The following is a 17,399-nucleotide window of genomic DNA, read 5'->3' on the forward strand; positions in this document are numbered from 1 at the left end:
CATCACCCTTACCGCGTCGTAATTTCTATTTGCGGCGTTCCTTTTTGTAATTCTGCCGTCGTGTTCATTCTCCTCTCTGTTGCCGCGTCTCCCACCTCGTCCACTGCTTTGCCTTTGGCTCGTCGTTGCGTTCCCCTCTCTTGCGTCATTTCGAAAGAAGTCACCATCGTGTCATTTAGACTTTTTGTATAAAATCTTGCAGTTTTTGTATAAGATAGATACTTGCAGCTCTATTCATATGGAAATTAATAATTAGTTAGAACTATTATGTAGATGGGGAATGGGGTCCCCGCGGGGAATGGAACTCTGTGGGGAATGGGGATGGAGAGCAATATTCCCCCACGGCAGGGAATGGAGAGCAAATCTGAGGGCGGGAATGGGGAGCAGGGAGGCATCCCCCGCCCCCGCCCTGCCCCATTGACATCCCTAGACTGACTTTTTAAAATATTGTTGAGACTTGTTATATTATTGTTGATTATTTAAAATTTGATGTTGAGACTTGTTATATATATTTAATTTTTTTAATTTATAAAACCGCAAATCCAATTCATTTAATTTTTTTAATTTATAAAACCGCAAATCCAATTCAATCCAAACCGCTTGAAATTGGATCGGATCGGATCGGATTTTTTTAAAAGATTATCCAATCCAAACCGCACCGCAAGTAAAATTAGTATTCGGATCGAATGAATTTTTTACTCAAAACCGATCCAAACTGCACCGCGAACACCCCTAGTTGAGGGTAAATCGTGACAGGATATTGAGAGTCTCCAAATATTATTAGACATCTTTATTAAATCGGTTAATAATTTATTTTTTAATAAACCAAAACAAAATCGATTTATTATAGCAACAATAATAAACTCAATTGTCTGTACTATAATTATTAGATCTTATTTGATCTGACCGATTTACACAATCTAAACTGAATTATGTTTATATTTTTTGATAAAAAGACAAATATATTCTTGATTTTTATTTAAAAAAAAAACAAAAAAATCTATAATCTAGTGGGTTATGTAAATTAATCGGTTCAACCGAATTTGATAACAATTGAATTTATTGTTATTGTTATAAAAAAATCAATTTTATTCTAATTAGTTAAAAAATTAAAAATAAATAATTTATTAATATATCTAATAATAATGTCAAACATAAGTATATTTATAAAAAAATATTTTACGCGTCTTTATAGGAACATCCTCCAAACATATTATATAACGGTTTATATATTATTAAGATTGCGTTTTGAAAATTACTTTGAGGGATCAAGTAGTAATTTTGGTTGTGTCTATTTTATTTAAGTAAAAAAACTTAAAAAAAAATCAGAGTCTCCCATTATTATTTTATTTACAAGAGCTTTGATATATATATATAGATAAAGTTGGTTGTCCTATTTTATTGTGAACTCCTCTAATTACATCACGAATAACCCTGTAATCATACAATAATTATAAGAGTGAATACCCCAACTGGATGATAATGAGTAACATCAACGGATGATAATAAACTTTTGAATTATGGAAAACGCTAACTGTTGGTTCAAAAGTCAAAACAGATATATTGATCAAAAGGAATATAAAAGGTCTAGGTTGCTATACGATCAGGACAACAATCACACACTGGTCTTAACTTCCCGCAAACATGAGAGTCTTCTTCACTCATCTTAACTCCCTCATCATCATTCTTATTAGCTTCTTCTTCTTCATTACTTCATCAACCTCTTTGGATAATTTAACCGGAACACAAATCCTCAAAACCAACCAAACCTTGTTGTCAGAAAACCAGACCTTCGTTCTAGGCTTCTTCAGAGGTTCCAACACCAACTATTACCTCGGAATATGGTACAACAACATCAGCCCTCAAACAATAGTTTGGGTTGCAAACAGAGACAATCCCATTGACAACTCCGCAGGCCATCTCAAGATCGGAGACAACGGAAACTTTGTCCTTCTCAATTCATCCGGCAACCCCGCATGGTCCTCCAACCAAACCAGCGCCAAGAATCCAGTTATCCAGCTCCTCGATACCGGCAACCTTGTTCTCAAAGATTTATCAGACACGACAAATAATAACTACTTGTGGCAGAGCTTCGAATACCCAACGGATACCTTGTTACCGGGGATGAAGGTCGGTTGGAACCTGGACACAGGAACGGAGAAGCACTTAACATCATGGAAGGTCGAAGGTGAAGACCCTTCAAGCGGTGACTACACTTTGAAGATAGATTACCATGGTTTACCTGAGGCCCTCCTCCGGAGAAACCAAACTATAATATACCGAACTGGTCCTTGGAACGGTGAGAGATTTAGTGGGATCCCAGGGATGAAAGACAACACCAATGATCTCAAGTACAATTTCACTTATGATGAGCATGGGGTGTGGTTCTCTTTTTCCGTTACAGAACCTTCCTTGTTGTCAAGGATAATTCTGTCATCTGATTCTGATGGCCAGTATCAACGCTACATGTGGATACAAGGAAGATGGAACAAGTTCTCGTACACACCAAAGGATCCATGCGATTACTATAGACAGTGTGGTCCGTATGGAGTGTGTGAGAATGATGCTTCCCCGATTTGCACTTGTATGCAGGGGTTCAGGCCTAAGAACCAAGAAGCTTGGAACTTGAGAGATGGGTCTGATGGGTGTGTGAGGAACACGGGTTTGAATTGTTCGACTGACAAGTTCTTGCATCTTGAGAACATGAAGCTGCCGGAGACAAGCAGCGTGTTTATGAATAAGAGTATGACACTTGATGAATGTGGGAGTTTGTGTAAGAGGAATTGTTCATGCACTGCATATGCAAACATCGATATCAGAAATGGAGGAAGTGGCTGTGTCATGTGGTTTGGCCAACTCTTTGACATGAATGTCCACCGTCCAGGCGGTCAAGATCTCTATGTCAGATTGGCAGCTGCTGATATAGGTACTGTCTAATTGATTAAGTGGTTGCACATTTTTTCTATGATGATGATATTGCAAGTTCCTTCCTAATTGATTAAGTAGTTCTTTCTGATGAATTTAGTGACACACAGGATCTACTAGCTCCAACAAGAATCATAGAGCAGTTCTGGCTATTGGCATCACACTTAGTGCACTTGTTTTAGTTTTGGGATTGGTTGCTATTTGTTACTTATGGAAGAAGAGACAACAAAGTTCTAGAGGTAATGTATAATAAACTCCCCGATATGAATGTCTCTATAGTATGGTTTTTGTGCTGCATAAATAAATAATTTACCTTGGTTATTATCAATAGCTGCTATTCCAGGTTTTGTCCACAGAAATTATTATTGGTTAATGAATGAGAATGTGTCTTCTAGGTGACCAAAGGAACATGGATGATCTAAAATTGCCAATGTTTAATTTTGATACCTTAATGATGGCTACAAACAATTTCTCTGAAGATAATAAACTTGGAGAAGGAGGCTTCGGTAGTGTTTATAGGGTAAGTTGTTTTAATACATTAAACACAGCACAACTATCATAATATACTTATATATATACTAACAGTTTGTGCCTATGACAATTTCAGGGTAGATTGATTGAAGGTCAAGAAATTGCTGTAAAAAGGTTATCAGAAAATTCTGGACAAGGAATTAACGAATTTAAAAATGAAATCAAATTAATTGCCAAACTCCAACATCGAAATCTAGTCCGATTACTTGGTTGCTGCATTGAGAAGAATGAAAAGATGGTGGTCTATGAATATATGAAAAATAGAGGACTTGATTCCATTTTGTTTGGTGAGCATTGTTTCTCTCAATATCTTGTATGTTTATGCATTTTTTTAATTATCATATATACTTGCTTTGCTTGTTAAACTTAATTAGTTTATACGTATTAATAATAACTAACATTGCAGACAAATCAAAAAATCTCTTGCTTAATTGGGAGAGACGATTTAATATTATATATGGAATAGCTAGAGGACTTCTTTATTTGCATCAAGATTCAAGATTTCGAATTATTCACAGAGATCTCAAGATAAGTAATATATTACTAGATATTGAACTGAATCCAAAGATATCAGACTTTGGAATGGCTAGAATTTTTGACAAAGATCAAATACAAGAAAATACCGTAAGAATTGTTGGAACATAGTGAGTATACCATTATAATTTTTTAGAACATTTTTTAAAAATTTGATATGGTGTATTTAATTTTAACTTAGACATATTTTTATTTTGTAGTGGTTATATGTCTCCTGAATATATTATGGATGGAAACTTTTCAATAAAATCCGATATTTATAGCTTTGGAGTTATGATATTGGAAATTATAACTGGGAAGAAAAATAGAGGATTTTCCAGTGATAATGATGAATTGAATCTTTTGGAAAATGTAGGTAAAAGAATTTCTTCCTTTATTTGAGTACTTCTTATTAGATAAAAATAAACATTCTGGCCAATATATCCCAATGATTACACTGTATGATCTTGTAGGTTTGGAGGTGTTGGCACGAAGGAACTATATTGACATTGATTGATCCATCCATTGGCAATTCATATACAGAATCAGAAGTCTTAAGATGCATACATGTTGGTCTCTTATGTGTCCAAGAATGTGCAGAAGATAGACCAACAATGTCTTCGGTGATTTTAATGTTGAGTAGTGAAGCTGCATTAATGCCTCGTCCTAGTAATCCAGGGTTTTTTCTAAGAAGAAATCATGCAGAAACATCTTCAAGAAATCAAGATAATACAGAAAGTGTAAATCAAGTTACTGTCACACTACTAAATGCTAGGTAGTGAAAAAAATTGAATTCATACAATATATTTTTATATTCTTAAAAGAATGAAAATTTTTCTTAATTCCTTTTTTTTTCTTCTTATAGTTGTAGCTGCTTTTAGATCTACTTTGATATTATTTTAATGCAATATATATGAGATGAATTCATTGATTAGAAAAAAAAAATTGAATATTCTTCTTGGTTTAAATTATATGTCATTCACAAATTTTAACAAATATTTATTGCAAGCTTCCTTTATTTTTTTTAAAGAAATTTTATCGCTTTTTTATTTGGAGTCTTTGGCAAGAATAAAATTCTCACCGGGTACAAATCTCTCCTAAGACTGGAAGTGAGTCAAGCCAACTCATGAGTAATTTCGAACTCGACTCGTTAATAGCTTAATAAGCTGAACTTGTAAGCTTGTGAGCCGAGTTTGAATTTAGAATTGAGTTCGTAAATTAAATATGTCGAGTCTGAGCTTAGATATGCTTAGCTCGTTAACTCGTGAGTTGACTCGATTATATATATATATATATATATATATATATATGATATTAAAATTATAGATTAAATATATATAGGATATGCGTATTAATAATTTAATATATAAGTTTACATATATATTAAGATTTTTAGTTATTTAAATTTTTGTAATCATTTTTATATATAATTTTGATGTATGATATAAATAAAAGATTTATAATTGATACATAGATAATATATAAAATTGATTGTTTTTAATATATATATATATATATATATATATATATATATATATATAAAAGTTATAATTTATTGATATAAAATTATAGATTATATTTCTATTATTTGAGTCAGCTTGTGAACTCAAGCCATCTCGTAAGTTTTCATTGAATCGAGTTTGAATTTACGAAATAAGTTCAATTATTAATGAGTCGAATTTTTAGCCAAATTTAATTTTTGTGAGTCAAATTTAAATTTGATCTAATTTAACTTAACTCGCCTCACTTGCCTTAACCTTCATCCAAACCCAAAATTCAATATTTCAATGTAAACGAAGAAATAGGGATATAATGTTCCAATGTTTCTTAGGAGCCTTGAATGTGATATGGAGACTTTAAACATTTGCTTTAAGGGTTAGGAAAAGCTCTGTATTGATTAGATTATGTTTAAAAGAATCTATCATTAAGAGTGACAAATGAGTTAGTTCGTCTCGTTTAATAAGGTGGCTTCAAAATTTTATCTTATTTTGTCTAATGGTAAATTGACGAATTCGATAAATAAGTTTGTCCTATTCCAACAAAACCTGCTAAAATTCGTGGATTTCGTTATGCGAGTTAAACAGATTTTTTTTATTAGGATAATCTCAAATTTTTAGTTCAACTTTTTTTTTTTAATAAATTATGTCGCCGACCTGCTAGCAGATTTTGGCTGGGTTGCCACCCTATACAAGACACCCAGTATATAATATTTCCTTATGCAGAGTAATTAATTATTGATTAGATTATGATTAGAAAGCTATAATGCCTCGAATAAGGTGGTTTTGTCTTAGTTGTCAGAAATTTCAAACCATGTTCCTTCGTCGTTCCTACTTCTCCATTTAGCTTCATTGTCTTTAATTCATTATCGACAAATATTTAACATACATGCATGCTCATTTTTTATAGAATATTACAGTGATTTTATTAATTATATATTATCCAATAAAATATGAATTCTATTATAATGGAAGAAGATAATGAGGTGCTTGCTTGCCTATTTGACTTTAAATCATGATTTGGTGATACATAAAGTACGCCAACCAATTTTAATAATATCCCCATGTTCAAACCTGAATAACGCCCATATATTGAGGAGATTAAAATTTTCATATAATATTATATGACTGCGCCTTGTGTATCTAAGACTTTATTGGTGCCAAATTAAAAATATCATGCATGTGTGTCCAAAACTGTATCCGTTCATTTATTTTTTTTCTTATTCTACATAATAATTACTATCCAATTTAGATTGCAAACCAACAAATAAAAAAAAAAACTTAGGCTGCGTTATGTTAGCTGGTTTGATTTAAAAATAGGATTCAATAAGACATTAAAAATAAAATAAATTATAAAAAATTAACTTATTCATATTTTTTTTAAAAAAATTAAAAAAATATAATAATAAAAATATAATCATAAAAAATAATAAAAATAATAAAAAATAAAAAATAAATTATATATTTTATTAGTATCTTTGTATCTTTTTTATTAGAATAAACACAAATTATACATTAATTTTATATTTTTGGATACAATATATATCTTATCTACTAAATATAATTTTATATTTTTGTGTTTCTGTTTTGATATTTCATGCTTGTAAATAAATACAGTCTTAAAAAGACAAATATATTAAATCATAAGACACAACTTAGTATATGTTTATTATTTATTTGTTGAGATACAAATTTTTGATAAACATAATAATATATAAATACATATAAGATACATATTTTTAGTGTCTTTTTTCAAATAAGTTAAAACACAATAATACATAATACGCAAAAATTAATCTTTTTATCTCTAACTATTTTTTAGATGACCTATTTATTTATTTTTTTTATAAGAAATAAAGTATTGGCTAATTGAACGAGCTTTATATCCGACTTAAAAGAACTAAATATCAAACCAATAAAAAAAAATATCAGCCTCTTCCCATTGTTACCTATTTTATTGTGAACTCTCCTAATTACAACACGAACAACCCTGTAATCACCCAATAATTATGATGAGTCGCATCATCAATTGATGATAATAAACTTTTGAATTATGGAAAACGGTAACTCTTGGTTCAAAAGACAAAACAGATATACGATCAAAAGGAATATAAAAGGTCTAAGCTGCTATACGACCAGGACAACAATCACACACTGGTCTAATGGTCTTAACTTCCCGCAAACATGAGAGTCTTCTTCACTCATCTTAACTCCCTCATCATCATTCTTATTAGCTTCTTCTTCATCGCTCCATCAACCTCTTTCGATACTTTAACCGGAACACAAATCCTCACAACCAACCAAACCTTGTTGTCAGAAAACCAAACCTTCGTTCTAGGCTTCTTCAGAGGTTCCAACACCAACTATTACCTCGGAATATGGTACAACAACATCAATCCTCAAACAATAGTTTGGGTTGCAAACAGAGACAACCCCATTGACAACTCCAAAGGCTATCTCAAGATCGGAGACAACGGAAACTTTGTCCTTCTCAATTCATCCGGCAACCCCGCATGGTCCTCCAACCAAACCAGCGCCAAGAATCCAGTTCTCCAGCTCCTTGAAACCGGTAACCTTGTTCTCAAAGATTCAGGACAGAGCAATAACTACCTATGGCAGAGCTTCGATTACCCAACAGATACCTTGCTACCTGGGATGAAGTTGGGTTGGAACTTCGACACAGGAATTGAGAAGCACTTAACATCGTGGAAGGTCACAGGTGAAGACCCTTCTTCCGGTGACTACACTTTCAAGCTAGATTACCGCGGTTTACCTGAGATTTTTCTGAGGACAAACCAGACTATCATATACCAAACTGGTCCTTGGAATGGTGAGAGATTCAGCGGGGTTCCAGAGATGGACACCGATACTCATTCCATTGTGTTCAGCTTCTCCGATGACGCGCACGGCGCGTTCTACTCTTTCTCCATCGGGAACGCTTCTTTGTTATCGAGGCTAACGGTGACGTCAGATTCAGACGGAGAACTTCAACGGCGGACGTGGATAGAGAGCAGCGAATCTTGGAACAAGTTCTGGTACAAACCGGCGGATCAATGCGACCATTACAGGGAGTGTGGTCCGTACGGAGTGTGTGATAATAATGCATCGCCGGTTTGCACATGTATGAAAGGGTTCAGCCCTAAGAACCCTCAGGCTTGGAATCTGAGAGATGGATCTGGCGGGTGTGTGAGGAACACGGGTTTGAATTGTTCGACTGACAAGTTCTTGCATCTTGAGCACATGAAGCTGCCGGAGACAAGCAGCGTGTTTATGAATAAGAGTATGACACTTGATGAATGTGGGAGTTTGTGTAAGAGGAATTGTTCATGCACTGCATATGCAAACATTGATATCAGAAACGGAGGAAGTGGCTGTGTTATGTGGATTGGTCAACTCTTTGACATGAATGTCTACCATACAGATGGTCAAGATCTCTATGTCAGATTGGCAGCTTCTGATATAGGTACTGTCTAATTGATTAAGTGGTTGCACATTTTTGCCATGATGGTGACGTTATTGCAAGTTCCTTCCTAATTGATTAAGTAGTTCATTCTGATGAATTTAGTGACACACAGGATCTACTAGCTCCAGCAAGAATCGTAGAGCAGTTCTGGCTATTGGCATCACACTTTGTGCACTTGTTTTAGTTTTGGGATTGGTTGCTGTTTGTTACTTAAGGAAAAAGAGACAACAAAGTTCTAGAGGTAATGTATATAAACTCCTCGATATGAATGTCTCTATATAGTATGGTACTGTAGACTGTAGTGTATATGGTTTTTGTGCTGCATAAATAAATAATTTACCTTGGTTATTATCAATAGCCGCTATTCCAGGTTTTGTCCACAGAAGTTATGATTGGTTAATGAATGAGATTGTGTCTTCTAGGTGACGAAAGGAACATGGATGATCTGAAATTGCCAATGTTTGCTTTCGATACCTTGACAATGGCTACAAACAATTTCTCTCAAGATAATAAACTTGGAGAAGGAGGCTTCGGTAGTGTTTATAGGGTAAGTTATTTTAATACTTTAACACATCACAACTAATAACTATCATAACATACTTATATGGTTGCCTTTGTTTATAGAAATGGGATACTGAAACAAGGTCACAGAGATATAAAATTAAATTTGACAAATGAGATATCGATATAGACATAGTATTCTAAAATACTAAATTAGTATATTTTATATTTGGAAGCTACTCAGATAAAGATGTTTAAAATGTTTTTTTTTAAGATATTTTTAGTAATTAAAATTTAATATTAAATCATGTTATTTTTGTCAAAATTAGGCTAAACAAATTGATTTAATCGAAAAAATAGTGAATCAAATCTTGAACTGGTTTAAATTAATATTATTTTTTTTATAAAAAATTACTACAATATCCTTATTATAGAGAATGATTAAAATACTCTTATTATATATATATATATATATATATATATATATATATATATATATATATATATATATTAATTTTAAAAATTCTAAATCATAACCCTACGATAGAAAAATAAAGGACTAAAATTTAGGATTCTCAAAATTAATATATATTATAGAAGTATTTTAGTCATTTTCTATAATAGGATATTGTAGTCATTTTCTATAAAAAATAATATTAATTTAGACCAATTCAAGATTTAATTCACCATTTTTTGGTAAAATCAATTTATCTAGCCTAATTTTGACAAAAATAACACGATTTAAACAATTATATGTGTTAAATTTTAATTATTAAAAAACATCTTTATAAAAAGACATTTTCAACATCTTTATCTGAGTGGCTCCTTTTGTATTTATCCTGACAGAAAGAACACAGAAACACTCATAAAAGACACAACTTATTTTTTATTTTTTCTTTTATTATTCTTATTAATTTTTTATAATTATACTTTTTATTATTATAATTTTCTTCTCAAATTTTTTTAATGAAAAAAATAAAAATAAATTAGATTTTCATAATTTATTCTATTTTATTACTAAATAGAATATAAAAATACTAAATTATATGTTTTAGTCCTATATATTTTATTTTCAATGTCTTTTCTTATCATATTTTTAGAAATAAATGCATCCATATATACTAACAGATTTTGCCTATGACAATATCAGGGTAGATTAATTGAAGGTCAAGAAATTGCCGTAAAAAGGTTATCAGAAAATTCTGGACAAGGAATTAATGAATTTAAAAATGAAATAAAATTAATTGCCAAACTCCAACATCGAAATCTAGTCCGATTACTTGGTTGCTGCATTGAGAAGAATGAGAAGATGGTGGTCTATGAATATATGGAAAATAGAGGACTTGATTCCATTTTGTTCGGTAAGCATTGTTTTTCTCAATATCTTGTATGTTTATGCATTAATTTTTTAATTATCATATATACTTTGCGTGTTAAACTTAATTAGTTTATACGTATTAATAATAACTAATGTTGCAGACAAATCAAAAAATCTCTTGCTTAATTGGGAGAAGCGTTTTAATATTATATATGGAATAGCTAGAGGACTTCTTTATTTGCATCAAGATTCAAGATTTCGAATTATTCATAGAGATCTCAAGACAAGTAATATATTACTAGATATTGAAATGAATCCAAAGATATCAGACTTTGGAATGGCTAGAATCTTTGACAAAGATCAAACACAAGAAAATACAGTAAGAATTGTTGGAACATAGTGAGTATACCCTTATAACTTTTTAGAACATTTTTTTAAAAATTCGATATGATGTCTTTAATTTTAACTTAGACATATTTTTATTTTGTAGTGGTTATATGTCTCCTGAATATATTATGGATGGAAACTTTTCAATAAAATCTGATGTTTATAGCTTTGGAGTTATGGTATTGGAAATTATAACTGGAAAGAAAAATAGAAGATTTTCCGATGATAACGACGAATTGAATCTTGTGGAAAATGTAAGTGAAAAAATTTCTTCTTTCATTGAGTACTTATTAAATAAAAATAAACATTCTAGCTCATATATTTCAATGATTACACTGTATGTTCTTGTAGGTTTGGAAGCGTTGGCATGAAGGAACTATATTGACATTGGTTGATTCATCCATTGGCAATTCATATACAGAATCAGAAGTCTTTAGATGCATACATGTTGGTCTCTTATGTGTCCAAGAATGTGCAGAAGATAGACCAACAATGTCTTCAGTGATTTTAATGTTGAGTAGTGAAGCTGCATTAATGCCACGTCCTAGAAATCCTGGGTTTTTTCTAAGAAGGAATCATGCAGAAACATCTTTAAGAAATCAAGACAAAACAGAGAGTGTAAATCAAGTTACTGTCACATTACTAAATGCTAGGTAGTGAAAGAAATTTAAATTTATACAATATATTTATAATTGTGGCTGCTTCTAAATCTATTTTGATATTATTTTGATGTAATATATATGAGATAAATTCATTGATAGGAAAAAAAAATTGAATATTCTCCTTGGTTCAAATTATATGTCATTCACACATTTTAACAAATATTTATTTCAAGCTTCCTTTGTTTTTTTTCTTCACTGCAATATAGTTGTGTGATTGTGTTTATTGTCTAACAGTTGCAGAGTTTATAAATTAATAGAAACTAATATTTATTTCATCAAAGAGTTTATAAATTAATAGAAACCCTATACATCAATCAGTCTAGTTACTGCTAAGTGCTAACTCAAGGCAACTAATACTATTCACAAAGACTCATTCATAGTAGCTTAGCCAATTGGGCCATATTCTGAAAATAGAATTTTTTGAAATCAAGACCCCTTCTCCTTACATGTAGATCTCCACCAGAATTTTATTATTTTTTAGCATAATCTCTTACAGAAATGATTAGGAATCTTAAAATACTTATGGCATAAGAAGGTATGGCTTAGATCATTACTTTGATGAGAATCTCTTTCCCTACTTAGTTAAGAAGGCTTTCCTTCCCTTTTTCTATTTTTCTAATCGCTTTTTTTTTTCAGTCCATTCTATAAATTTATTTTTTGATCTCTCCTACTGAACTGGTATTTTTAAGTATTTTTTCGGGCTGTCCCGTATTAAAATTTTTAAGATTTCTTTTATGTTCATTTTTGTTTGTACTGAGATTCTTTGTCCGAAGATGATACTTGTTTTTTTAAATATATCATTTGACCCGAAGCTGTGGTATAGATGTTTAGGATCTATATAAGTCGATAGACTTCACCTTTTTGTGCTCCTAAAGATATTGAAAGTTTTAAAAGGCTTAGAGAATGGGGGGTTGAATCTATGACTTTCTTTAACTTTAATGAAATAACTCTTTAAAACAAACTTTTAGTCTGATTCTATTTGAACTCAGCCGTGAAAAATTTATGAGATAATTTCATTTTGTCTCATGAATATCAGAAAATAGAATAGAAAAGGAAAGAGAGAAGCTGACACCATCATGTATCCTGGTTCGGTTGCCTTGTGCAATGCAACCTACATCCAGTCTCCACCACAACAGTGGTGAAATTTTCATTATAGTTAACGTATTACATACACCAATTCCACAGGATTGACACAATCCTTTCACTCTCAAGTTCTAACCTAATTTGACTTGGTTATATTAATACCTAACTCTTCACTCTTAGTGCTCACCCAACTAAGAAAGGAGTACCTCACTGGTACAAAATACAAGACACATAATCAACCTAAAGAAATCTGAAATCACTCTAGACTTTTCACTCAAGTGTTTCTCTTTGCCTCTTTCCACTCTTAGGCTTTTACTTGAGCTCTCTCATTCTGCTTTTTACCTCAAAAAATTACAGAAAGATAAACATTAAAAAGAAAATTACAATCTGTAAAACATGAAGGAGATTAATGCTTCAGCAGCCTCTTTGCTATGTGATAAACCATATTTGCTTGCCTCTGATTTAGTTTCTCATTCTGGCAGAATGCTCCTTTGACTAGGAAGCACTGTCCAAGTCAATGAACTTCTTCAGAGAACTCTTCTCGGAACATAAACCTTAATACACTGGTTATATCTCCTTGGTTTCTGAAGGATGAAAAATCTTCTTTTGTAACTCCTAGCATGATATTGAGTTGCTATTTCCTAGGTCAACTACTTGAGCTGTGTGCTACCAACTTACCACATCATTTTTTCAGTTAATCCTCAAATTAGGAACTATGGTTCTGACCTTCTTTCTTGACCGAAAACCTCAGGACAACAAAGAAAAATACTTTCAATGGTAAACCCAGATATGAACCCTTGAGATACTACTTGGCTCCCAAGAAACAATCTTGGCCTTTGATTTGCAGCAATGGTTAACAGAGTTCACTTTCTCCATTTATCCCAAATTGGAGTGGCAGAGAGTTGGGGAAGAGAATAAGAAAGCACGATGCATGCAAGAGGAAATAAGTTACCTTTAACTTCTGCCTTAGCCTGAGATGGGTAGATTTGGGTGATTAGACCTCAACCTTTCTTGCTTAATCCTCTCTTTCTTTCTTCTTTGGTGAATGGCTTAGGAACTAAGCTTTCTCTCTCTTCTCTAAGTTTTGACCGAAAGGTGAAAAAGGTGAACGTTGTTTTGAAGGTAACAATATGGAGAGAACAGCTTGAGAGGAATGCCTTGGGCTTGGATCAAATTCACTTCCCATTCAGCCCATTTGCTTTATGTTCATCACCTTCGGGTTGTTAGTGTTTTTTAGCCACCAGCTTTGGTTTTATTTTCCATTCTATTGGGTTGCTGTTTTATTTTTCTTTGGCCTGCAACACTTAATCAAATTCAATTAAAAACTAATTGGGTGTTTAACCCACTAAAAATAATGTTTGTCATCATTAAATTAATTTAGTTAATTTCTTAACTCAACAATCTCCTCCTTAATGACAAACATCAATAAATCATTAATCAAAATAAATTGAATTTGAATAAAGTTAAGGAACTTCCCTTTGAATGATGTCACTTGCTTTTGTGTTGCTCCCCCTTTCCTTTTTCAAGAGTAGCTCCCCCTAGCTTTATGCTCTTTTCTTCCTTCCTGTTTATTATTCTTATATAGAATACAATAAAGAGCTACACACAATTCACCTTGACTAAGGAATTTTACACAACTAGCAACACAAATTCAGCCCAATATTGAACATATCATGTCAGCACTTTTAACAAGTATCCATTTTAGAAGCTGCTCAAAAAATTCAAACAAAAACAGAGCATCAAGATTAACCAAGACATGACAAAACAACAAAACTTGTAAGCTAAAGTCACATTAGCCTGATCACAGCATTATCAAGCCTTCAAAGCAGCAAGTATCATATTTAATTCACAAAAAATGACCACAGCAGTAACAAAATAACCAGAATACTACCAGAATATTACTACTCCCCTTTTTATCATCAAGGGTAGAAAAGCACTCAATATCAAGATAAAACTGCACCTTAAAACCTGCAAGAAAGTGTTAATGCAAAGTCTAAACACCAAATTAATTGAAAGTAAATGCAGCAGTAGTTAAAATATTACAGTCATCTGGAATAAAGAGAAAGTAGTCCAAAAGTAACAGGAAAAACAGTTTCATGAGACAAAAGTGAACAGACAGCAGCAGCAACATGAGATAAATCTAGGCATCTGAACCATCTTCCTCAGAATCAGCTTCTTCTTCAGTATCAGTGACAACATCTTCATCTTGTTGGGGATTATTAATGAACTTGAGAAAAGCAGCCACTCGATCTCTTGATTTTCGGAGGAAGTTCTCATGCTTGCTTGCTAGCTTCCTTTGTCCCTTACTCATGGCAATCATATGATTTGATTGGGAGACAAACTCTTAGACTACGTCTTTAACAACATTAAACATAGCAGATTTTTGTCCAGTGGAGATGGAGGTGCCCTCGGTGGAAGGAGGAGGAGAATCCTCAGGAATGAACTCATCATCTTCATTATCTAGAACCACCTTTTCAGAGCGAGTAGGTCCCTTATGCTATTTCACTGAACCACCTCCCTTTAGATAAGAGTGTCTATTCTCATATGACTCATAAGATAAATCAACACCAAAATGTTTAAATATGCAAGTTAAGAACATGCCATAGGAAAGAGCTTTATCTTTCTTACTTCTAACAGAATCAAACATGTATCTTACCATCAAATAAGCAAAAGAGATTTCTATTTTAGTGAGAAGGGCATACAAAACAAGAGTGTCAGTGTAAGATACCCTTTGGTATGAACCACTCTGAGAAATGATGATATGATTTACTATACGATGCAACTAAGCAAGTTCATAACCCAGGGCTCTGTGAGTAGGGGTGATGCCATCATTCAGAGAAACATGTTCACTAATATGAGACAGAGCATCATTGAAAGAGATACCAACTCCTTCATCCCACTTACCAGAAGTATATGCACAAGCCCCAACATCAGTGTATTTCAATGAATCACTGATTGTTTCATTGTTTAACACAATGTCTCGACCCTTGACATAAGAATGAATACTGCCCTCATGATAAGTCATATTAGCATAAAACTCTTTGACCAAATGTGGGTATACTGATTTTTTGATGTTAAAAAGGTGATTCCAGTCCAGAAATTCCAAATTTTCAACAAAAGGAAAACCTTTCTTTTTTAGATTTGGTAAATCAGCAACAAAAGAGGGACATAGAGTACGGTACTTAATAACCCCTTCATAAAAATTATTATTCATGGCAGCCTTAAATCTATAAGGGTTATAGTCTGAGTGGGAGGTCATGAAGTGTGATTTGTGTGCAAAGGGATCAATGTCTGGTTCTCTAACAGATTTAAGAGGGATACGAGGTTTACCTCTCTGAGAACGAGTGGAAACAGACCTTGTCTTAGGCTGAGTGGGCTCAGAGGTAGGTTCGGCAGCAGTTGGGCATTTTCCTTTCGAGGTGCTTGGCTTCGATGAACTGGGTTTTGAAGGAGGTTCCTTCGGTGGTGGCGTCTGCTTGGTAGAGGGTGGAAAGCTCGAAGGGTTCTTAGTGCGAGCCATGGGATCTGAGCAAGGAGGTGAGGTAGGAGGAGAACGAGAGGAAGTGAAGGTTCAGTCTTGAGAGCGAGTGGAAAGTTTCTATTTTACAGGAAGCTAGAAGATCTTTTCTCAAGGAGGCTTTTGAGGGATAATTTTCTTCCTTATTTAGTTGGTTTCTGATTTTTGAACAAAGAGAAGTAGTAAAGGTAGTGGGAAAAAACCGAAGAGTTTGAGGGAGGAGTTATGAAGGAAGAAGAAGGAGTTTTGGTAACTGCACCATGAATAAAAGTTTTCTCAAAACATGCAACTACATCACCTCTGATTTGACTTTGAAAGGACTTGACATCACAAAAAGAAAGATTTGATTTTATTAAAAATAAAATGGAAAGTAATTTTAAATTTGAAACCTTTTGACTGAAAGACAAAATGAATAAAATAAAATAAATTAATTAAACTAAGATGCAATAAATAAATGGATCATGTAATACTCGTATTGGGTCCAGAGGTGGTTTGGTTTAAGGAAACATATTAGACCACTCTGATTTTGAATTTTAAGGTTGGCCCAGATGATTCAGCATGTGCAGTAGCGCCTAGAGAGATCTGTTTAGAGATGGTTCTTCATATGCCCAGAGTTGTCTCATACCTGTTTATGAGACAAAAACTCCAACAAACACATCAGCAATTTTCAAACAATGAATCATAACTCAAAATCCCTAGACTAGTCCTAAGCATGCAAAATATGTCCTCAGCTAGTGGTTTAGTAAAAATATCAGCTAATTGCTCTTCTGATTTAACAAATTGAATGCTAATATCCCCTTTTTGAACATGTTCTCTTATTGAGTGAAATCTCACTTCAATATGTTTAGTTCCAGAGTGCAAAATTGGATTCTTTGAAATATTAATGGCACTCATATTGTCACACAATAAGAAAATATTTTTAGCAATCAATTTATAATCAGCAAGCTGTGTTTTTAACCACATAAGCTGAGAACAAAAAAAAGAAGCAGCTATATACTCAACC

The 17,399-nt window shown here is 32.7% G+C and overlaps 1 protein-coding gene across 1 annotated transcript; it reads left to right on the forward strand.

Moving 5' to 3' along the window:
* Nucleotides 1-1,640: 1,640 nt before the first annotated feature.
* LOC130956598 (putative serine/threonine-protein kinase receptor) lies at nucleotides 1,641-11,827 on the forward strand. Its single transcript, XM_057883636.1, has 14 exons — nucleotides 1,641-2,926; nucleotides 3,036-3,164; nucleotides 3,321-3,445; nucleotides 3,533-3,743; nucleotides 3,863-4,100; nucleotides 4,191-4,341; nucleotides 4,443-4,744; nucleotides 7,640-8,928; nucleotides 9,041-9,169; nucleotides 9,351-9,475; nucleotides 10,580-10,799; nucleotides 10,909-11,146; nucleotides 11,238-11,388; nucleotides 11,486-11,827. The coding sequence occupies exons 1-14, from the start codon at nucleotides 1,645-1,647 to the stop codon at nucleotides 11,789-11,791; spliced, it is 4,896 nt and encodes a 1,631-aa protein (XP_057739619.1). The 5' UTR covers nucleotides 1,641-1,644; the 3' UTR covers nucleotides 11,792-11,827.
* Nucleotides 11,828-17,399: the final 5,572 nt, after the last annotated feature.

This window comes from Arachis stenosperma, chromosome 10, assembly GCF_014773155.1.
Source record: "Arachis stenosperma cultivar V10309 chromosome 10, arast.V10309.gnm1.PFL2, whole genome shotgun sequence".
Taxonomy (NCBI): Eukaryota; Viridiplantae; Streptophyta; class Magnoliopsida; order Fabales; family Fabaceae; genus Arachis; species Arachis stenosperma.